A 24,641-nucleotide genomic window follows, 5' to 3' on the forward strand; every position below is an offset into this window, starting at 1 on the left:
TGTACACTTACCCTAGCCGAGTACAGTGATGGTTCACCTTCACTAGTAGATATGTTTTTCGCAGTTTATGGTAAGCTCTGGCTGATCATTTTAGTAATGGCGCACATCCACTAGGGAAGGTTTACTATCCCTAATCTTCCACTTGCACTATAACGCATACTGACGTACGCAATTGGTATCTATGATCTCCTATGGTATAAATTTTGACACTGTACTAACATGGATTCGTGAACGTCCATTACAGAGTCGGTCATTTTCAAATGCGGTGCTTACTTGCGGCAAGGAACATCAAAGTAATTAAATATGTTGCAATAAAACGCAGTGAATAGAAGATAACTGACATCTAAATCATTTATCAAACTTTTGTCCCATATTCAGTAGTGTACTGAAGTACAAATACCATTATTGATCAAAGTAATGCCCACTCACAGTGTTAATAACAACGGTTCGCTACTCAACTATAGCGTCACAACTGTTAGATCACTGAGGGTGGTAGCAATGTGAAACAGGGAGCAATCGACACGGAGTGGTTGGAATGATGACGACTTTTAACGAGCAGTAGCTGTGGGTCGGTGGGCAACTTATCGTTCCTTTACTGTGGCTAGTCTATTGTAGGCTCATAATGTACTAATTTATGTAGGTATCAATTACCAACATGATCGGTACATATGCAGCTCGATATGCCGCCCCACAATGTCAGAACTGGCAGTTGGGCAAAAAACCTTGATGACCACTGATCTAAAGTAGCAAACTAGTATTTTGGCGTCCAAGGAACACACTGCCAAAGTGCACGGTTCTGGTGATATTTACCTGATGCAGTATTCTTTTGCAGGCTTGGAGGTGAGCGACGAAGAGACTAAAGGCTTCGTCGCAATGCTGCAGTGCGTTGGCTGGACCCTTGGGATGATGGGCATGCCCATGATAGCGTGGGCTTGTCGCGACTGGGTGCCCTTCATGATAATCACATCAGCTCCTTTGGGCTTCGCGATACTACTCTGGAAGTAAGTAATATTTAAGGTTTTTACTACTTTGGGCCTAGTTTCTCATAATTTTATTCTAAAGTTGAGAAAAGAAAATATATTTTTGATTACAGGACAGAATTGATATTTTTTAATTATTTCTTTACAGTCTTAAGTACTCCAGTGTGAAATTAAAAAATGGCTTCTGAAACACACAAAGCGGACTTTTGTCATCATGTACCTTTTCTTCACGACAAATTTTGCTTTACATCTTTGGATTAGTAAGCTGCTAGCGAAAAACGTGAATAAGCGATCGGAATAAACGATTTTCACCCACCAAGGGTTTCCTGTCTGGGAAATGGAAAGAACCCAGATATACAAGATGTTACTAGACGAGACCGACAAACTTCGAGAGGTTGTAGAGGGTATCTTGATGAACAAACTGAGGATAGCAACCCGTGTCCAGAGACGTCATCCAACGACGCTACAGAACGTTGAAGTTGTAGAGGCCGGCGCCTGCCGCTAGGCTACCCCTTCGGCGGCAAATGCGAGCCTGTGTGCTGACGGACCGCAGGCGGAAGATCTAGCAATGTCGTGACAGCATTCTTGACGTTAGATGTCACCGAACGCGTCCACGCCTGTCGGAACATCTTCGTAGAGACCGGTAAAGCAATGGCAGCAGAGGGGAAAGACAAACATATGTCGTAAAAACACTGCGATCATTCGCAGTTTGTCTCATGCTGATATGCCGCATCGCGGAGAACTTCGCTTGGTCCGAGCAGCATGACATGCATTTCGTTTATGTTGAGGCAATAGAAAATTGGCACAAAGCTTTACGCGTTCACGAGTAAAGCGATAGAAATAGGCATCAGCCATGCCATTCTACGTTTGCTGCTATTCCTTAGCGTCTTGGTAAAACGGTTGGTTTCAAAGGACATCCAATCGGTGGAGGTCGTGTATGTAGCATAGACACACTACGATCTGAAGCGGACGTATTATAGAGATTTGACGTAGACCCATCCGCAGTCACTCGCACTGTGGCACACGCATTGTAAAGCAACCACATAGCGCGAAAGGGAAGGCACCCTTTCCATTTTCGGAAGGAACAGGAACTAATGACCCATGATTCTGTTCCACGTGTGTATTTCGGGTAGTGTTTTTTCCAGCGTTCCGCCATGCACTAGTATTACACTGCGCATACTTTGTTCACGGACGAGGCGCCCTTCAACGGAGAGGGTATATTCAACACTAACAGTTATCATATTTGGACGGAAGAGAACCCTCACGCCACGCACGAACGAGGCCATCAAGGACAGTTTACCATAAAATTATGGACTAACATGATATGCAGTTACTTTATTGGCACCTACATGCTTCCTCCTCGACTCACAGGCGATAGCTATACGACATTCGTTCGAGAAGTCCTGCCGGAATTTCTGGAGAAGTTGCCACTTGTAGTCTGTCAATGAATGTGGTCCCACCACGATGGGGCACCCGCACACTTCAGTCTAGCTGCCAGAACTAGATTGGAGTCTGGAGATCGCTGGATTGGTCGATGTGGCCCTGCAGCTTCACCGCGTCAGTCGCCTGATCTCATCCCGTTGGACGTTTTCTTGTGGGCTCATCCAAAGAATACGGTGTGTGCGGAACCGCAGTGGAGTCAGTGAAAAGACTCAGTAGCAAGGATTCACACTACGTGTCGAAAATGCCAGGTCTCTTTCAGCAAGTCCGCCAGTCAATGGTACGCAGACGTCAGGCATGCTACAAAGCTGGATACAGGTATTTTGAACACCTTCTCTAATTTTACTTGCAAAAATAGAATAAATAATAATGTTTACTTTTTGAAATTTGTTTTTTATTGCCTGTCACAGTAAATACTATTGTGTTTCCTTCTCTTCTCTTTGCATTCACGTTTGCATTCCTTCAAATTAAATAAAAGCGCCAAATTCTCGAAACCTCTGCCGTTATTGATTGAACGCAGCTGGTAGCCGCAAACTCCAACTGTGTACATGGCAACAGCTTTGCTGTTTGGTCCCCTCTGACGGTATATTTCTGTTACATCCTACATACCGCAAAACACTGGAGATTCTAGAGAGCTCTAAGAGAAAGGCCAATTGCGGATATGAACATTCTTAGGAGGCAAGGCCTGTCTACGCAGTAGCTGGTTCCATCTTCTCACTGGCGATCGTAGCAACCAATCGCGATCACTGAATAACATACAACGCACGTCTACTGCGAGACGTTCCGCCTGCTGTCCATCACCATACAAAGTCACGTTGGCTGCCGAAGGCATGGCCTAGCGGGAGCGTCGGCGCCTGTAGCTTTGACGCTCTGTAGCATCCTCGGGTGACGTTTCGAGACACTGGTTCCTGTCCTCAATTTGTTCCCCAAGACACCCTCTACAACCCATCGAAGTTGGTCGGAATCATTTTGTAACATTCTGTATGTTTTTCCGTAGGTTCCGTAGATCGCTCTAGGTGAATGGTGGAAGGGTTCGTCCGAAACTCGTTGCTGCCTCTGGATCACGAGTCCCGGGTTCGATTCCAGGCCGAGTCGGGAATTTTCTTCTCCCGGGAATTGGTGTCTGTGTTGTCCTCATCATTTCATCATCATTTGGGAAAAGTAGCGAAACTGGACAGCGAGAAGACAGGGAATTAAAACGGGCGCTAATAACCACGCAGTTGAGCGCCCCAGAAACGAAATATTATCATCATCATCATCTGGGATTGTTTATTGAAGGACGCAGCCTCTATCTCTCTCTCTCTCTCTCTCTCTCTCTCTCTCTTTCTCCGTCCCTGACCCATCCGAGCTTCAGCTCTGCCTCTGATGACTTCGTTGTCGACGGACCTAATCTTCATCTCTCCTTGTTTGTCTGATGGGAAAGGTCATTTTTATGCCCAGTGCGGTAGATGAGTAGCACTAATAGTGAGAGTGCAGGATAAATGCATATCGTACGTCTAGGAGCATTTAACTATTAAGATTTCTTAGAGGCCATCTGAACTATGCAATCCCCATGTCGTGGAGAACAAAACGTACGTTGTGTCCAACAAGGCGCAGTTGACAACAACAACGAAATCGAAGTTTGCCATAAGTGACGAAAAAAAATTAAGCAATAAACACAACCATACTGGAGATGAACAATTCTCGAACAGAACGGAAAAGAACAGGCAAGTGCCAGTACGTCTCGTCGATATCAGAAGACGCGTTATAGGAATGAGAGAGAGACCGAAAGTGGTAGAACAGCCGGTCTACAGGTCAAAGTTTTCTCATACCATGGCATTTCGGCTGGTGCAGGATTTGCTTTCTCGACAGCGTTGCGTTTTGAAGTCAATGGATGTAGAAGATTGTCTCACAAGCTATGTGAGCACGGCAAGGGATGACTACCTTTTTCGATGCACAGTCGTACGGGAGAAAAGGAAAGAATGTCAGGATTTAACGCTCCGTTGTCGATGAGCACATTAGAGGCGGAATAGAAGCTCTGGTATGACAGTAATGAGGATGAATTAGGCGGTGTCCTTTGCGAGGAAACAATCGCGATGTTAGTTCGAAGTGGTGTAGGGAAACCACGGAAATTTCAGTTTGAATTTTCGGTTGGGGACTGTATCCCGCTGCGTCTCAAAGCACGTTGAATGCTTTCTTCACTACGCAATCCCTCTCGGTAGCTGTCACAATCCGAACAGCTTTATATACACATTTGGCTCGATCCTGGAATACCGCAACAGTAGTAGACCTGTTCGCACTCGCAGTTCTACGCCCTATGCTGCAGGTTGTACTGGTGACACCCAGGCCACTGTTTCGAATTAATTTGAGGAGATACCACAGACCTTGCTCTTCGATCGACAACTGAACGCTGTACTGACTTGCTGAGGGGAAACATGTGCTTTACAAAGCAACATTCTACCCTTCCTCGATGTTTTAATCTGTGATTATAGTTTTAAGGTCATTACGTGTGATCAGCTTCAAACAGAGTACGGTCACGTTACAGTTTAGTCGACTATTTCCTAACTCTCGAAACTGAAGGAGTAAACTCCTTTAAACGCCCATCAATTTCGCTTTCGTTGGCGATAAATCGACTAAAAGGAAGAAGGGAATGTCAGTACCGTCTTACACTTAATCCACTTCAACGAAACATGGACAAATGATTTAAGAAGTTTTGTGAAGAAAATTTTTAACTGAATAAGCTGACGCGAGACTTGCTTTTGGACGGCGCCTGTACCAAGGTAGCAACGAAAAGTTTCCTTGATCTCGACGTCATGTCTGGTTAAACCAAGAACTTTTCTTTTCTCTCTTGTGTTCAACCACTTCAAAGGCGCCACCAGGCATATGGAGCTTCTATGCTGACAGGGCTCCGAGTGGACGGCTGAAGTTTAGAGGTGGCCCGTTTGGATCTCCCGTGTCTTTTTGGGATAATTTCTCATAGCATATTTTGAGGAAAAAGATTTGAAATCTGCGATTTTGCGCCCGTCTGGCTTACTATTGCACACTGAAGACACTTTCGGTTTGGCCTCATGGTGAAAGTGCACTGCAGCAGTTTGTCGCACACATAACAGTGTCTGTCGCAACATTACATTTACTGACGAAATGGGGAGGGATGATAAGCTACCGTTCTTGGACGTGTAAGTTGAGCGTAAGGCAGGAGCCACGCTTGATAATTCATTGCGCTAAAAATCAGTCCCCACCGACCGTTATCTGTATGCAGTTACGAAGGCGTTCCGTATTGATTTACACTTATACACCCCCAAGTTCAGAAAAAAACACCTTTAACGACAAGATATAGGACGTTCATATTCACAGGACATGTACATTAGTATGTTCTGCAGAAGTGAGCAGCATTCCATTCACCTTGGTTCAGCTTAAGTCCTGTGGCCAAATAGGCACAGAGTTCGCCATAGACCCTGATAATTTGTACCATGCGTGATGTCATCGACGGGTAAAAGACGTGAAAGGCGTCTTGTGGTATTGCCATCCATGCTGCATTCGCCTGGTTCCAAAGTTCATCTCTGGTAGTTGGCATTGAGTCACAGCACTGCACCCGTTGTTTCACTATATCCCACACATTTTCGATTGGCGGCAAGTCTGGTGATCTGGCAGGCCAGGGCAAAAGGCTGACATCCTGTGCTATCAAGAAGGCACGTGTTTATGCAGCAACGTGTGGTCGTGCATTGTATTGTTGAAGATTGTCATCAGGGGTGTTGTGCAGAAAGGGTATGGCTACGGGTCGCAGGATGTCTTTCACGTAGGTCACACTGGTCACAGTGCCCTGGACACGCACCAATTGTGATTTGTGGTTGTACCCAATAGCACACTACACCACAAGGCCATGATGTGGTGCTGTACGTCTTGTGCGAATGCAGTAACTGTGATGCCGCTTCCCGACTCTGCGGCGAACCAAAATGCGGCCACCATTTCTAAATAAACAGAACCTGGATTCGCCTGAAAACACTACCTGATGCCTTTCCCAATGACGTCGTTCCTTTCACCGTTGCCGTCTAGCATGTTTCTGCACATTCGTCAAAAGCAGGCGGAAAAGTGGACGATGTGCACATAACCCATGCCGTAATAAACGGTGACGGACTGTAACCCCTTGGCGGTGTACGATGTATTTCATTGTTCCACTGTTATATCAGAGTTGATGAGGACACAGATCTGTCCTGCAATGCCATTCCGATGAGGTGTCGACATTCTTTGGGGGTGGTCTGGGTAGTGCGGCGTTACTCGTCTCTTCGTGTTCGTCCTTCCATTCAGCACAGACCCGTTGCACTGCCGATACACTTCGTCGCGCACGAGTAGCAATTTCCCGGGCGGATGCTCAACGCCCTCTTTCAAACTCACTGACTTCACGATACGGATCGTGCATACATCTGCTTGGCATCCTGCACGTCTGCACAAGTCACAACGATCCATCACTTTCAGTTTATAGCTACAGGCACATTTTACCAGTAGTTGGTGTTGAGCTGCGATATCAGTGTTGACCTTAAAGCCGAGGGCCGACATGATTCAAATGCTAATCATTTCTGCAGAACATACTAATGTACATATCCTGTGAATATGAACATCCTATTTATAATCATTCAAAGTGTTCTGTCTTTTTTCTGAACATGAGTGTGATGTGTTGGTAAATGTGCCAACACCTTGTAGATAGAGGAGGCCGAAAAGGAAGCTATCTAACGCAGACGGGCGTGAATTCTGGAACAGGATAAGTATTGAATGCTAATAAGAAAAGCATGCAGCTCCTCGAATACTTAACTTTATTCTATCCTTGTGGTACATCGCTCTTGATAATACAAATAAGACTATCTTCAGATACGGTTAATGGCGCCTTGCTAGGTCGTAGCCATGGACTTAGCTGAAGGCTATTCTAACTGTCTCTCGGCAAATGAGAGAAAGGCTTCGTCAGTGTAGTCGCTAGCAAAGTCGTCGTACAACTGGGGCGAGTGCTAGTCCGTATCTCGAGACCTGCCTTGTGGTGGCGCTCGGTCTGTGATCACACAGTGGCGACACGCGGGTCCGACATGTACTAAATGGACCGCGGCCGATTTAAGCTACCACCTAGCAAGTGTGGTGTCTGGCGGTGACACCACAGAGTATATTTTCCAATCAATCATGATGTGCGATTTCGCTCATCATTTTAACTGAAAGCATGTAGTACTGCGCTTTAATCGTTTGTGATAGCACATTGACTAAACGTGTAATCCCTTCACAATACAGCCCATCTTCCCAACTGCTGTTGCTATGTGAACGGACGACATGGAGCGTGAACACCAAAGACCTCACTGGACGACGTGCTTTCTGTGGAAGGAGGGTGTAAACACTGCGGATATTCACAGGCGATTGATGGTAGTTTGTGGAGAGCGCACACCGTCACTTAAAGTTCTCTTGCAACACTTACAGTGCTGGTACCCATACGGGGTTGCAGGTGATTTCCCACAGTGTTGTCCTGAGTTAGCCCCTTTAACTATTGAAGGCTTCCTGGAACTACTTTCCTGTAGTCTGCTGCACCCACCAAAGGACAGCCGCTCGCAGGTCCGGAAGTCTGCGAAATGATGTCCCTGCAGACGTTTCTCCACAGGCCCGAATAGGTGGTCATCACAAGGGGCCAAGTCGGGAGAATGTGGTGGGTGTAGAAGTAACTTGGAACCCTATTTCAACGATGGCTGCCACGGTTTTTCGACTCATATGGAAACGAGTGCTGTCTTGTTGCAAGAGCACTTTTCGTCACAGTGCACACTTTCCACACACTACCACCAATCACCTGTAAATATACTGAGTGTTTACCCAGAAAGCACGTCGTCCGGTGCTATCCTTCACGCTCACACTCCATGTCGTCCCATCGCGCAATGACAGCCGTTGGCAAAATGGGCTGCACTGCACAAGGATTACATTTCTTGGGATTGTCCTGCCGCCTAAGATTAGACCAAAGTATTACATACTTGCATGTGTAATGATCATCCAAATGATGCACCGTGAGTTATGGAAAAAATTAAAGTGTAAATCAATACGGAAAACCCCTCGTAGTGTTCACCATCCCGTACGCAAGGAAGCAGTCCTAAACATGTTGGTTCACAGAGAATCGTCGGCGACCATCTTCAGTGTGAACTTACCATTTAAGACTCACGTTTAGAGGAAGTGGATACAGCAAGGGAGAAATTGCAAACGGAATCTGGTGCCGCGACGAAGGGGGCATAGTTATTCGGCGGAAGAGGCCAAGCCTGTAGCATTCCTTCCGTACTGTGGGGCGCCGACTAATCAAATACGACGCGTGCTCCGGCGGTCAGTAGCTTTTTTTTTCTTGTTGACGATGGTGGAGGCAGCTGTCGAAAACTCGAGGCGTTTATTCGCAACGACGGTGATCGTAGAATATTTTATTCGCTTATGCTACCACGAAAGACTCAGAGGACACTGCAATGATGCTTCTAATGATTTCGCAATTTCCGTCAACTTTTTGATCGTGTAGTCTAAAACACTCCCAACTGGTTTTAAGTAACTGCTGACGTCTGGAAAACAATGAAGCGCGGGTAAGATGACCACAGCACAGTAGATTCGTGATGTGAGGTGTACGCAGGTGGTTCCCGGAGTCTCCGCGGTGGCTGGCGTCTCAGGGCGAGGAGGAGCGCTGCCTGGCGTCGCTGCGAGAGATCGCGCGTGTCAACGGCCGCACCCTGCCGCCGGCGACTCTTCAGAACGTCCGGGAGGCCGCCGGACACAAGGAGAAGGGCGTCGGCGTCTCCAGCCTCTTCTCCAGCCGGACACTCTTCCGCAACGTGATGCTGCTCTCAGTCTGTAGGTATGTTGTCTACAGGCTGAAGATGCTTTAGGTGATTAGATTTGTCGATACGGATATTTTCAGGATTACTTTTACGAGCGCCTTCCAGATGTAACCTTTGCGGTACATGCACTACTGGCCATTAAAATTGCTACACCAAGAAGAAATGCAGATGATAAAGGGGTATTCATTGGACAAATATATTATACTAAAACTGACATATGATTACATTTTCACGCAATTTGGGTGCATAGATCCTGGAAATCAGTACCCAGAACAATCAACTCTGGCCGTAATAACGGCCTTGATACGCCTGGGCATTGAGTCAAACAGAGCTTGGATGGCGTGTACAGGTACAGCTGCCCATGCAGTTTCAACACGATACCACAGTTCATCAAGAGTAGTGACTGGTGTATTCTGATGAGCCAGTTGCTCGGCCACCATTGACCAGACGTTTTCAGTTGGCGAGGGATCTGGAGAATGTGCTGGCCAGAGCAGCAGTCGAACATTTTCTGTATCCAGAAAGACCCGTACATGACCTACAACATGCGGTCGTGCATTATCCTGCTGAAATGTAGGGTTTCGCAGGGATCGAATTAAGGGTAGAGCCACGGGTCGTAACACATCTGAAATGTAACGTCCACTATTCAAAGTGCCGTCAATGCGAACAAGAGGTGACCGAGACGTGTAAGCAATGGCACCCCGTACCATCACGCCGGGTGATACGCCAGTATGGCGATGACGAATACACGCTTCCAATGTACGTTGACCGCGATGACGCCAAACACGGATGTGACCATCACGATTCTGTAAACAGAACCTGGATTCATCCGAAAAAATGACGTTCTGCCATTCGTGTACCCAGGTTCGTCGTTGAGAACACCATCGCAGGCACTCCTGTCTGTGATGCAGCGTCAAGGATAACCACAGCTGATAGTCCATGCTTTGCAAAGGTCGTCGAACTGTTCGTGCAGATGGTTGTTGTCTTGAAAACGTCCCCATCTGTTGATTCAGGGATCGAGACGTGGCTGCACGATCCGTTACAGTCATGCGCATAAGATGCCTGTCATCTCGACTGCTAGTGATACGAGGCCTGTGGGATCCAGCACGGCGTTTCGTATTGCCCTCCTGAACCCACCGATTCCATATTCTGCCTGTAGTGTATGTGTCACATCAGGTAAACTGACGAAGTAGAATGCGTACAAAAGCATAATAGTGGCGCCGTTTTGAATAATTGTCAGAGCTCAAAGTACTATAAAGGTTTCAGATGGACGTAGACTAAACTTGTATATCTAGTCCAGTACTACGAGGCCCATTAATAAAGATATCTAGTGACTGTGGTGGCCGGGAGAATGAGAAACTCCATCCTCGTGCTCACAAAACAATACTTGGGTGATGCGAGCTGCGTGAACACGGACCTGTCATGTTGGAACACAGCATCGCCATTGGGGAACACGCATTGTACCATGGGATGTACCTGATCAGCGAACACGCTCACATGATCCTTGACATTAATGTAATTTATAGAGTAACCATGGGGGCCATGGAATAGCACGATATGGCTGCCCAAATTATCACCGAACCCTAGCCGCATTTCACCGTTGGGGGCGTAAACTCGGCCGCAAGTTAGAAAAAGCGTGAAAAAAGACTCACCTAGCCAACTGACATTCTTCCATTGCTCCTGTTACAATAATTTGCAGCAGTGACTATTGGTTTCGGAATTCCAACTCGACCTGCAACTCCCTGCTGGTGACAGGGTTTGGTACTGACGGAGTTCGAGAGTGCAACATTCAATTCTGCTGTGACTTTGGCGCTGACGTCTCTCATTTTATCGTCGCAATCCTTTTCAATGACCATCTGTCAAGATCACTCAACACAGACTGTGACTTAGTGGATGATGTTTTTCTGTTTTCCCTGTACGCGATATAAATCTTCGACACAATGCCTCTTGAAACACCAAACATTTCGGCTACGTTGCTCACGGAAGCACCCACCATCTCAACACCAACGACATGCCCACGTTCGGATTCCCTTAGCTCCAACACAGTGCACTCACAGTTGCACACAATACTGTTCAGACCACAACTGACACTTGCAACGCGTGGAGGACATTGCTCAGGTGACGGTCACGGTCAGATGTAACCTGTGCAACCTGCAGGCTTGGCCGGCATCTGCATTTATGTTCGAAAATGCATTTCACACTGTTTTTCCATACTTCTGTCCAGCTCCTGGGGGAGGGTACACATTCTGACAAAAAGATGAAGCATAAAGAAGAGATGGCAACTTCATACACGAAGTCACCATTGTCGGACATATAAATGATTAAAGTTGCAATTCTCTGTGACAGTTAGAATGACCCCCAGAAAGCATTAGTGTTTCTTCGCGTTCACAGTTGTTTCCAAACCTAGTAGCGTCTATAAGAGACATGAACAGCGTCTGATATTGAGTGATGGATGTGAGAACACGGAGACGCTGGGTACTCGTGTGAGACAGCGGTATCAGCAACTGACACAGTTTGAAAGGGGCCTTACTGCAGGTCTCTATTTGTCTCAAAAATGGCTCAAATGGCTCTGAGCACTATGCGACAACATCTGAGGTCGTCAGTCCCCTATAACTTAGAGCTACTTAAACCTAACTAACCTAAGGACATCACACACATCCATGTCCGAGGCAGGATTCGAACCTGCGACCGTAGCGATAGCGCGTTTCCAGACTGAAGCGCCTAGAACCGCTCGGCCACAACGGCAGGCCCTCTATTTGGCTGGCTAGTCGAAGTGTGCATTATCCACATTTGTGCTGCTTTCGAATCTGACAGTGTTCCGATGTTAAACCGCGTAGGAATGTAAGGGCAGGTATAATCGTCGTCAAGATTCCGGCCGGCATTCCGACAGCAAATAATGAACTTCCTGAAACATTCTGCGTCATCGTCCACCACTGGTCACTAGCAGCAGTGCCGTCGCTTTGCGTGGGCTGTCGTTAATAGTCCGCAGCTTGTGGTCGTGCGGTGGGCTTCCCGCGCCCGGGTTCTCGGGTTCGATTCCCGGCGGGGTCCGGGATTTTCTCTGCCTCATGATGACTGGGTGTTGTGTGATGTCCTTAGGTTGAATAGGTTTAAGTAGTTCTAAGTTCTAGGGGACTGATGACCATAGATGTTAAGTCCCATAGTGCTGAGAGCCATTTGAACCATTTTTTTGTCGTTAATACTCCAACACAAACAAACGGCTTCTTTTAGATTAGTGCCACGACTGGGGAGCCATGTTCTTATCATGAATGGCATCGCATTGTGTTCAACGCTTACGATCGTCGCAAGCTTGGGGACGACCCGGGGGAGAGGTCCCTTCACCCACAGTTTGGAGGGTCACGTGGGTATCCTATCGTCATGGTGTTGAGAGCCATTAGATATGACTTCAGGTCACGGCTGGTAGTGACTGAGGGAACTCTAATGGTAAACGATACGTCACATACATACTGCATCCTCATGTGGTACCTGTCAAGAGGTAGTATCATGCCTTGTTTGTCCGCAAATGACACCTGTACGAACTGTCGGTGTGATGTTGAGGTACTCCCATGCGCAAGAAGATCCTCAGACCTGTCCCGAATAGAACATGTGTGAGCCCTACTTGGACGTCAACTCCGTTCCAGCGCCAGCATCCACGATATCAAGGACCAGTTACAATAGCTGTGGACTACCCTGGCTCAGGAGAGTTACAGGCACATTGACACCCTTCCCAATCGAAGCGCTGCATGCATTAATGACAGTGGTGGTATAACATCATACTTATAAGTGGCCTTATACTGCAAAATTCCTTGATCTGTAAAGGTATCTTTCACATATGATAGTCCGTACCAACTTCATCTGGAGTATAAATTACTGCCCATGGCAGCAACCGCCACCAGCAGCACGTCTAAAAGATTTTTAAATATATTCAAAAACCTCAAGTGTCACATTTTGAGGCATGTTGTGATAGCAACCACGATAAAAGACACGGTGTGCTAAAGCGCCTGGCGCCTCGCCTCCTGTGCAGGATGATATTCTCGCTGGCGTACTACAGCGTCATCCTGAACGTGACTAACCTGGGCGGGAACCCGTTCCTCAACTGGTCAGTGCAATCGCTGGCCGAGCTGCCGGGCTACGTGGCCGCCCGCTTCCTCGCCGACCGCTTGGGCCGCCGCTGGACTCTCGTCGGCTCGGTCGTCGGTGCCTCCGTTGGGAATTACATCGCGGCCTCCATTGTCGCAGGTAATACATATTCATATTTCTATACACGTAAAAGCCCCTGCAGAGCGCTAGGCTAGGCTAACACGAATCGAGCTGCCCTGCCGATTTGTTTTGTAGGCAACCTATACATCATGAGCAAGAAGTGGTTTTCCAGACCCCTATCATATAGGCTGTCCTGCACGACAGGCATGATGTGCTGGTGTAGTATCATTCTGCTTTATCGACCTGATTTTGTGTGGTTGCCTACGGGTAGGGGAGAAAATAACGTTTACAATCCCCTCACGAATAGGGTGCCCTGCAGAACAGGTAGACTGCACAAGTATTATCAGCCTGCCTTAGCAGCCTGTTTTGCAGAGGCTACACATGTGTATGGGCACAGCTGAGGAAGGCTGAGATGCAGAGAAGGTTGGACAGAGAGATGGGGCAGGATAGGATGGATTGGAAGAGAGTGGTGCACAAGGGGCTGGACATGCAGGGGGAGAAAGGAAGGGATGGCCAGAGAAAGATGGGGAGGAGAAGATGATTCGGGAAAGGTGGTATGAATATTGAGAGGTGTCCAGGAGGAGATGGAAAATGAGATGGGGACAGGAAGAGATGGGAAGAGAGAAGGGGAGGAGAAGATGGAGAGAGAGAGAGGGGTTGAGGAGGAGATGGACAGAGAGATGGGGAGGAAGAGGAGGACACAAAGAGGGGGCAGGAGGAGATGTGTGCACTTCATGTTTAATGCGTATGTGGGCAAAGCTATGGGGAAAAGGGTAGTAAAAAAGTAAAAAAAAACTGTTAGTGCAGTGAATCACAGCCAGCTGGACAGGAAGGTCTACTGGTAAGACTATTTTTCGAACACCTACATCACAGACCAGCGGAGCCTTGCGACAGAAAGAAGTGAGAGGAAGAAGTGCTATCCCAATTCCAGTCTCGCCTCTCGCAGGCGTTTTTCTAACATGCTTTCCACTGCTTCCTTTCTTGAACCATTCACGAGAGGAGTGACTATATCAGGACAAGCATAAAGTCTATCGAGAGATACAGCAACCAATGGAAATTTATTGCTGAGTACTCATTAGTTTCAGTTACTATGCGCACCACAACTGCGACTGTATAAGGGGCAGTCAAGCAGAAAAGAGACAGATGGAGAATAGTGAATACATTGTTCATTATTTAAAAAGTAGTCGCCATAACTGTTAATACATTCATTCCACTGTGAGACGAGACGGTCAACGCCTTCACAGAAATATATTTATGGTTGCCTATGTAGCCATGATTGTACCCATGGTGCACCTCTCCGCCTGAAGCAAACCGGGGACCATGAATGTTTCCTTCAGGTCTCCAAAAATATGGAAGTCGCACGGGAAGAGTTCGGGACCCTATGAAGGATTTTTAATGGCTTCCGAGAGAAACTTCTGTAGTGTAGTCGAAACAACAAGAACGCTAGCTCCGGGAAAGTCATGAAGATCTTTTTATTTGATTGTGAGGGACCACTACTCATTGAAATTCTGCAGCAAGGCGCCACAACTAACCCACAGCGATATGTGGACATTTTGCAAAAACTGAAAGGCGTAAAGTCTAAACTCCCAAGAATGTTGACGGACAGCATCATTCTGTTGCAGGACAATGATCGCCCACTTGTTGCCAAGGTTATTTCGACTACGCTGCAGAAGTTTCGCTGGGAAGCCCTTACACATCCTCCATACAGTACCGATTTCTCCCTATGCGATTTCAGTATTTCTGGAGCCCTGAAGAAAGACTTTCGTGACCGTCGATTTGACTCGCACGAAGAGGTACACACCTGTGTGCAACCATAGTTCCGCAGGCAATCTCGTACATCTCTCCACGATGGCACTGACCGTCTTGTCTCACAGTGAGATCAATCTATTTACAGTTATGGCGACTATTTTTTCAAACAATAATCAGTTTACTTACTTTTCTATCTGCCACGTTTTCATTTGACTGCCCCTTGTAACAAACATAAACTCTCTGTTCCGAGAGTTCCGGAACTTGTACAGAAAATTGCAATAGAGATCAACATAAACATCATTTCCGCCCTTTTTTTCCTCATGAAAACCACACATTGCATGTTGTGCCACCATACAGCGAGGCTTCAGAAGTGGTGGTCCAGATTGCTGTACACACTGGTACCTCTACTACCCAGTAGCACGTCCTCTTGTATTGATGGCCGGCCGGAGTGGCCGTGCGGTACTAGGCGCTACAGTCTGGAACAGGTGACCGCTACGGTCGCAGGTTCGAATCCTGCCTCGGGCATGGATGTGTGTGATGTCCTTAGGTTAGTTAGCTTTAATTAGTTCTATGTTCTAGGCGACTGATGACCTCAGAAGTTAAGTCGCGTAGTGCTCAGAGCCATTTGAAGCTTGTATTGATGCATGCCTGTATTCGTCGTGGAATACTATCCTCAAGTTCATAAAGGCACTGTTGGTCCAGATTGTCCCACTACTCAATGGCAATTCAGCATAGATCCCTCAGAGTGGTTGGTGGGTCACGTCGTCCATAAACCGCCCTTTTCAATCCATCCCAGGCATTTTCGATAGGGTTCATGTCTGGAGAACATGCTGGCCACTTTAGTCGAGAGATGTCGCTATCCTGAAACAAGTTATTCACAAGATGTGCACGATGGGGGCGCAAATTTTCGTCCATGAAGACAAATACCTCGCCAATATGCTGCCGATATGGTTGCACTATCGGTCGGAGGATGGCATTCACGTATTGTACAGTCGTTACGGCGCCTTCCATGACCACCAGTGGCGTACGTCGTCCCCACATAATGCCACCCCAAAACAGCAGGGAACCTCCACATTGATGCACTCGCTGGACACTGTGCCTAAGGCATTCAGCCGGACCGGGTTGCCTCTGAACACGTATCCGACGGTTGTCTGGTTGAAGAAATGCGACACTCATCGGTGAAGAGAACGAGATGCCAGTCCTGAGCTGTCCATTCGGCATGTTGTTGGGCCCATGTGTACCGCGCTACATGGTGTCATGGTTGCAAAGATGGACCTTGCCATGGACATTGGGAGTGAAGTTGCCCATCTTGCAGCCTATTGCATATAGTTTGGGTCTTAACACGACGTCCTGTAACTGCGCGAAAAGCATTATTCAACATGGTGGCGTTGCTGCCAGGGTTCCTCCGAGCCATAGTCCGTAGGTAGAGGTCATCCACTGCAATAGAAGCCCTTGTGCGGCCTGAGCGAGGCATGTCATCGATAGTTCCTGTCTCTCTGTATCTCCTTCATGTCCGAAACAACATCCCTTTGGTTCACTCCGAGACGCCTGGACATATCCCTTGTTGAGAGCCTTCCGGGCACAAAGTAACAATGCGGGCGCGATCGAACCGCGGTATTGACCGTCTAGGCATGGTTGAACTACAGACAACACGAGCCGTGTACCTCCTTCCCGGTGGAATGACGGGAACTGATCGGCTGTCGGACCCCCTCCGTCTAATGGGTGCTCATGCATGGTTGTTTACATCTTTGGGCGGGTTTAGTGACATCTCTGAACAGTCAATGGGACTGTGTCTGTGATACAATATCCACAGTCAACGTCTATCTTCAGGAGTATTGGGAACTTGGGTGATGCAAAACGTTTTTTTCTGTGTGTATTTCAGTGGAACTTCACACAGTATGTAGGAGTAACACCATCTACACTCTTTATACAAGGAAAGATTACGCAGCTGATTTCGCATTCAGATATCACGTTTGAATGTTGTTTGTTTGTGAGAAGATTGTGTTACGATCCGTGTAATAAATAAGAACGGCTATCAGAACCAGTCGGAATTCGACAGCAGTAGAATAATGCCGTATAAACATTACGGTTTAGCGTATCGCAATATAACTGCTCGAGTTGGTCGGGATTTCACGAGTGTCCACGACTGTCATGCGAATATGGAATCGACGGATTCACGAGGATCAAGGTCATGCAAGTTCACTGTAGTTCCACGCGACTAGTGCCTGAGAGGACAGACAGGTTGTTTGCTTTTCAGTGCAGGACTGTACAACACGTCACAGAACTCAAGTCAGATATTGCGCTGTTTGCAACAGAACAGATATTCAGACGAACAGTGACATCTGGAGCACCATGGACTGACAGCGCAGCTACCGGTGAGTGACGCATCATGTCTTGACGAGGCAGCAGTGATGCGCCCAACGATAACCTTGGACACAAGAGTGACATCACGATATCTTTCCAGACGAGTCTAGCTTCAGTGTATAGGACTGCAATTGACGTATCCGAGTACGGAATCTCCGAATATAACGAGCTTTACCACCTTACGTTCGTTATAGTCATATGGGCCCAACCGTGGCGTGATAGTGTGGCGTCGGTAAGCAAAACAAATACTTCTATTTCATATTGTTGCTGCTGTTGGTGGCAAGTCTGTGTGCTAAATTTGGCAGCCTGTATACCACCTAATCACCTACAAATTTAATTATTCGAAGGACAGGACAAAAGTAACACGCAAAACACAACACATTACCATGCCTAAATCGGTGTAGGAAACCCGTTGGCATTCAAAACAGTTTGCAGGCTGGTCGGAGTGGATAAATGCAGGTCCTGTATGGTTTTCGAGGAAGTTTCATTCCTGCAAAATAGTGGCACGTTGAAGTAACGATGATGGAGGTGGATAGGGATCATGCACCCTTCTCTCAAAAGTAGACAACCAAAGTCGATAATATTGTGATCTGGTAACTATGGTGGCCAGTGAAAATGCCCTAATCTAACCTTGTGCTCATAAAACCAGTCCTGGACGTGAACATGGGCCTTGTCATCTTGGAACACAGCGTCATCATTGGGGAACAAACATTGTACCGTGGGATGGATCTGATCAGGAAATTAATCCTTGGAAATAATGCGCCCATACAGAGCAAGAATTTTTCTTTCCTTCACTTGCGCCTTTGTCCCGCAGTGGTCGCAGGGTCGGCGTGGTTACAACGGAATTTGCAAGGTTAATTGAAAGGGTCGGTCGGATGCCCTTCCTGCCGCCACCCCATACCCCCCAGGACGGAATCAGTGTATCCCAGCTGTCTGCGTCTAGTGTAAACCATGAAATAGTGCGGAAGTGTTACAAATGTCTGCGTGGCATGTAACTGAGGCGGGATGTGGGGACCAGCCCGGTATTCACCTAGTGGGATGTGGAAGACCGCCTAAAAACCACATCCAGGCTGGCCGACACACCGGCCCACGTCGTTAATCCGCCGGGCGGATTCGATCCGGGGTCGGTCGGCGAGCCTACCCGAGTCCAGGAAGCAGCTTATTAGCGCTCTCGGCTAACCTGGCGAGTCTTCCAGAGTAACAATGAGGGCCGCGAAATGCGGCGATATGGCTATCCTTAACATCACCGGACTCTTACCGTGGTAAAGTCGGCCAGAAGCTAGAAACAAAGTGAAACAAGACTCATTCGACCAAATGAAATCCTTCCATTGTTCTGTGGTCCAGGTTTTATAGCTTCTGCATCACGTTTTCCCATTAGGAGCATATGCACCACTTATGTGAGGATTTGGAAACTCGCGCTGCAAATGGAGCTCCCTTCGTGTTGTTCCGAACAGGGTTCGGTGTCGTTATCTTATTTTTCGTCTCAATCCTCTCCCATGACCATACGTCACGATGACTCAACACACACTTTCACCGCGATGTGACTTAGAGGATGATGTTTTTCTGCTTTCCTCGTACGCGGTATAAATCTTCGATACGTTGTGGTTCAAATGGCTCTGAGCACTATGGGACTCAACTTCTGAAGTCATTAGTCCCCTAGAACTTAGAACTAGTTAAACGTAACCAACCTAAGGACATCACACACATCCATGCCCGAGGCAGGATTCGAACCTGCGACCGTAGTGGTCTCGCGGTTCCAGACTGCAGCGCCTAGAACCGCACGGCCACTTCGGCCGGCGATACGTTGTGTCTTGGAACACCAAACACTTCGGGTACCTTGCTTAACAATGCATCCACTGTAGACTAAGAGCACCAAAAACTTGCCCACATCCGAAGTCACTGAGCTCCGATGTAATGCACTCACAGCTACACAGAGCACTGTTCTGATCACGAATAACCCTTGCAACGTATTTAGGACATTGTACAAGTGACGGACTTGGTGAAATACAACAGCGAAACCTACAGCCTTGACTGGCATCTGCATCAACGTTCAGTCATGAGTTTCTTGCGGTGTCTCCATATTGTTGTGCACGCTCTGTACTCTAAATGTAGTTTTTATATTTTCCAGTACTGCAAATTGTAGTTGATTAAAAGAAGATGGTTTAGTTGCAATGAGTGTATGAAAAACGCTGGGGTAGACGTGTGAGGCATCAGGGAGTACATCTTGTGAGATTCAGTAGTAACAAAAAGGTTGAAATGTGTGTGAAATCTTATGGGTCTTAATACTAAGTACATCAGTCCCTAAGCTTACACACTACTTAACCTAAAATATCCTAAGGACAAACACACACACCCATGCCCGAGGGAGGACTCGAACCTCCGCCGGGACCAGCCGCATAGCCCATGACTGCAGGGCCCAGACCGCTCGGCTAATTCCGCGCGGCTTCAGTAGTAACAGAGACGCCTTCTGGAGTTCGAGGAAGTATCTTGTTAATTTCATCCTTCGACCAGTTAATTCTGTCTGTGGACTACTCATTCTCAGGTATGATGGTAATGCGCGTACACTGGCAGCGTAAATGTGTGGTAGAAGTGGCGCATTCGCTGGTGGCTCTTGGAATGTGGGGAGGGAAATCTTGCCGAATACTCTACTAAAAGTAAAATGAATTTCTTGGGTACTGTTTCAGAATCTGTGGTAACATGGGATCGACATTTAGGAGGTCTGCCTAAGCGTATAGTTGCTTCGGTGGCCTATGTGTAGTGCTCCACAGGCATTACTGGTTGTTTGAACACTGCTGACTGAAAGGGCAAGTCTTCAGTCTGTCCGACCTTTTAATTCTGTGATGTTCTGGGCTTATTTTGCAAGTGGGAGTGACAAACAGTCACTGAAGTGGATTTTAACGAAAAATAAGAGGACGACAGCTGCAAAAATCGCTGGAGGACTGAATGTTGCACTCACAAACCCTGTCGGGAACAAAACAACACAAAGGGAGCTCCATATAGAGGGGATACTTCTAAACTTGTCTGTCGATAGACTGATCGACCGCCGACATACAGAAGACTCTTGCAGCCCTCTGAAATGGAATTAGTCTGTAACTAAAACACTGCACGGAAAAATCCTAAAATGTTCAGCAGGGCGCTATAGAGTTCAGAGATACAGAGTGGTTATATTTAAACTTTCGCTACTTAAGAGCGCCCGCACAAGAAACGAGTGGTCGTAGGACTATGAAACTTTGTGGAAACATTGTAAGGATACGTGGAAGAGAAATAATGAGTAAGCCCTTGAAAGAAACATTTTTTAATTTCCACATGAGAGGGTAACATTTATTAATTGCGTACCACGTTCCACGTTATATACGTTGCTCATTACGCTGATGATCTGCGTCCACGACAGCCTGGAACCGCACTTTTCGAACGGTGGTCCATCAAATTTTCAGCTGTCGTGACACAGCTCGTGCACGGCTTGAAGATCGCACATGGCGCCCAGCATTCTCAGCCATGGTAACAGCAAGTTCTTCAACAATTTGTGGCCCATTTGGCCGTCAGCCTCTCCCAGAAGCAATTTTCAAATAGCCAGTTATTCAGAATCATCTTCTTCAACCCGGGAGCGAAAGAGGACCTCTCCGTATTGCGTTAAAGCGTAGATACTCGCAAAGAGTAGCTGCACTGTTGCTGTTGTTTTGATAAAACAGCTTTACGAATAAAGGCTGGTTCATCTCATCCAGACCGATGTTGACTGTCTGCAACCGTAATGCGCAATGAAGCATGTTTTTCAACCATACGTCGCCTGACTGCAGGTTATAACCTTAAGCTACTGACAACGCAAATCTTGCAAGGCACAATCTGAGCATCATTGCTTGAAAGTTGGGTACTCGTACGGTAAATAGGTTTCCGTCTATACTGGCTCCAGTAGCGAAAGTTTAATTATAACCGCACTGTGTTACGCACAAAATGCAGTAAGTGGAATGCGGGTATAGCTTACATTTCCTCCATTATACAGGGGCATCAGCTCGATAAGAAATATTTACTGTGCGTGTAACTTAGAGTCGCACAACGTCGACAAATGGTGCATAACGTTCATTCTCTTATCTGAGTTTCCCATATGGAGAAAAAAGAGATAGTATTTAGGAAGAACCCTGCGTTTGCTGAGAGCTCTTTGCACCGCGTTTACCCTGACAGAAATCAGTCAAATAGGCTTTAGCGAACACTTTCCTGAGACAATAGCTTGCGACAAACGACAGCTAAGCATGTTTGCTCTTAGGCTCCAGCGTAACAGACGCATCGTAAACAGAGCCATCCCGCGATGCGCAACGGAAAGCGGTTTCTGCCGGCGTAACTCGTGTCAACAAGGAACTCTGGTCCGATTGTGAGGTCGTTGCTTGCACAACAGGGCACCGTATACTGCAAACGATCATTTCTGCTAGCACGCAACCAAGAACCTGTAGAAAATATATCTTCACTGGGCGAAGATGTAAAAAGAATAAGTGAGGAAGAAGTGGAAAATAGCATCACGCTGGTATTAGGGTTTATTGAATGCGGTGGGAATCAACCATCTTCACTTTGAACTGTTTCCGAATCCTCTGAAAGGCGTTAGGAAAACGTTGGAAACGTAACTTATAATAACGCAACGGAATTCTGATTTCCAATCGTCCTAATACGACTTCAGTGTCTTCACCAAGTGAGGTGGCCTAGAGGCTGAGGTACTGGATTCTTTTCCAGGAAGAATGGTGTTCAAATCCGTCGGGACAGCTCGATCTAGGTATCTCGCCAGAGTTTATGAAAGAGGACGCATCCTTGAGCGTGAATTGGGAAGGAGAGGAAACGAAAGAACAGCAATGACCACAGATTTGTGTCTGTAGAAGTCAATGGAGGTCACAGTAACTAAGGTGTAAAAAATGTCCTCGATAAACGCAGTAGTCGAAAATGTTCTCATGATGACAAAATCCTTCTCAAAAGACGATGGGCGTTCAATAAATTATACAACACATTTTTATCGGCAAATTTCGATTGAAAAAATGCAGAATTTGTTGTGAGACATCGTGGTATACCGATGTCTCTTCTTTTCTTGTTTCTTGATCCCAGCTTCTTGAGGTCTCTTGTGAAGAGTCACGAAAAAAGTTTAGTAGTGGCGTGGAACAATTTGGTACAGTTTATCCTAGAATTGCAAGCTGATTGCTATGTCTTAATGAGTAATGACCGTTCAGTTATATTGGCATTTATTATTGGTTGTGATGTGAACTGTTGCTTGACAATGTTGGTGAGTATTCAAAATCTACTTGCAATTCATGTTCATTTATCAATAAGAATAGTGTCCGTCAGTGAAATGCAATATCACTGAAGTTACACAACAGTTGGTAATTTAACTTCCGAAACCGCTGGTTTATTGGCATTTCTGGAAAAGAACACTCTTATACTCTCATTCGATCAGCAAATTCCGTGTAACACCTTGTATGTGTAATGGGATTTATTATGTCGCAAATCATTCTAATGAATGAATTGATTTGCATTACAGTGTTGCTAAGCAACGTGATCAACAAGGTGATGTATGCCCTAATTAAAACACAATCTCGATATTTTGAATAAATTTTCGGTTCATTTTTATCAAAAATCAGTATTTGTCTCGAAAAGTAATTTCAAACTTCGTGGATTAAGTCCAAGCACGATTGCAATTGTTATACGCGATTTAATGGAAATCTCAATCACGCGTTAGTGTGTAACGTGTTTCAGATCGAGCGCGCAGGTTTCAATTTTCCCTGATGGGCTAAACGACTTTTTGTAATAACGTCATATTATGTCCGTCTCACGTAAAGTCTAAATGAAACTGAATTTGTCTCTGTTCGGCTCAAAATCACAAAATGAAATTCGCCGCATAGGTCAGCGAACTGTAACACGCACTTTTAGCACTCTCGTCTAAGAGTAAACCCCGCACATAAATTCACACTTTTTACATGCATACAAAAATCAAAATACCTTTATATTAAACAGATAAATTACGGCATTAAATTGGTTCAAGAATGGCTCTGAGCACTATGATGGGACTTAAAATCTGAGGTCATGAGTGCCCTAGAACTTAGAACTACTTAAACCTAACTAACCTAAGGACATCACACACATCCATGCCCGAGACAGGATTCGAACCTGCGAGCGTAGCAGTCGCGCGGTTCCAGGCTGAAGCGCCTAGAAGCGCTCGGCCACCTCGGCCGGCGCCATGCAATTACTAAACATTTCCTATTCTAAGTAAACTTCAAGAACTTGTATTTCATAATCAATAAAATTTTATCCCGTGAAAGAAACTATTAGTCTGCTAAAACGGATTCAGATTACTGTTAACTCGTATCTGGACGATGACGTCACGAATTGATACTTGCTTGGAATGAACGAAATACCTATACTGAAAAATACCATCAGTTGAATAATTTACGGACTTTTATAACAAATTTAGTACACCTTGCATCGCTACAGTGGAATATTTCCGTTTTGGCCCCTATTGTTTCATGAAGTTCCGACTGGTGGCAGCGCTATACGTAGCATTCCAGATGGCGTCTGCAACTGAGTTGCATTCCAAGCAGAGATTCTTTTGGCGGAAAAACAGAGCATAGCAGATATTTATGAGCTCTTGGAGAATGTCTACGGAGACCTGCCAGTGAAAAAAAGCACGGTGAGTTGGGCGCGGCGCTTGTCATCATCAGAACAAGATCACGCAAACGTGTCCGATATCCCGCGTACCGGTTGGCCGCACACAGCTGTGACTTCTACGATGTTAGAAGGTGCGAGCGCTCTCGTTCGAGGAGATCGCAGTCACATACCTCTCTGCACAACTGGACGTCTTTGTTGGCAGTTCTGACACACCCGTCCACCACTTGGAGTACTCAAAGGTGTGTGACGTGGGGTTCCTCGACGCCAAACAGAAGACCACAAAGAGCAGCCAAGGACCATCTGTGAGGAACTGCTTGAGCGTTACGAGGCTGATCGTGACAATTTTTGTGGAACATCGTCACAGTCGATGAAACATGGGTTCATTATTTCGAACCCGAATCTAAACGGCAATCCATGGAGTGGCGCGACACCACCTCTCCTCCGAAGAGAAAGTTCAAAGCCGTACGCTCAG

General features: G+C 46.6%; 1 protein-coding gene across 2 annotated transcripts in view; it reads left to right on the forward strand.

Moving 5' to 3' along the window:
* Positions 1-24,641, forward strand: part of LOC124546137 (solute carrier family 22 member 7-like) — a 92,692-nt gene that overhangs the window by 44,894 nt on the left and 23,157 nt on the right. For both annotated transcript variants that reach the window (XM_047125014.1, XM_047125015.1), the window contains exons 5-7: positions 833-1,001; positions 9,022-9,243; positions 13,248-13,462. In XM_047125014.1, the coding sequence (XP_046980970.1) occupies positions 833-1,001; positions 9,022-9,243; positions 13,248-13,462 (606 nt within the window). The remainder of the gene's footprint in view (positions 1-832; positions 1,002-9,021; positions 9,244-13,247; positions 13,463-24,641) is intronic.

Source organism: Schistocerca americana, chromosome 1, assembly GCF_021461395.2.
Source record: "Schistocerca americana isolate TAMUIC-IGC-003095 chromosome 1, iqSchAmer2.1, whole genome shotgun sequence".
NCBI lineage: Eukaryota > Metazoa > Arthropoda > Insecta > Orthoptera > Acrididae > Schistocerca > Schistocerca americana.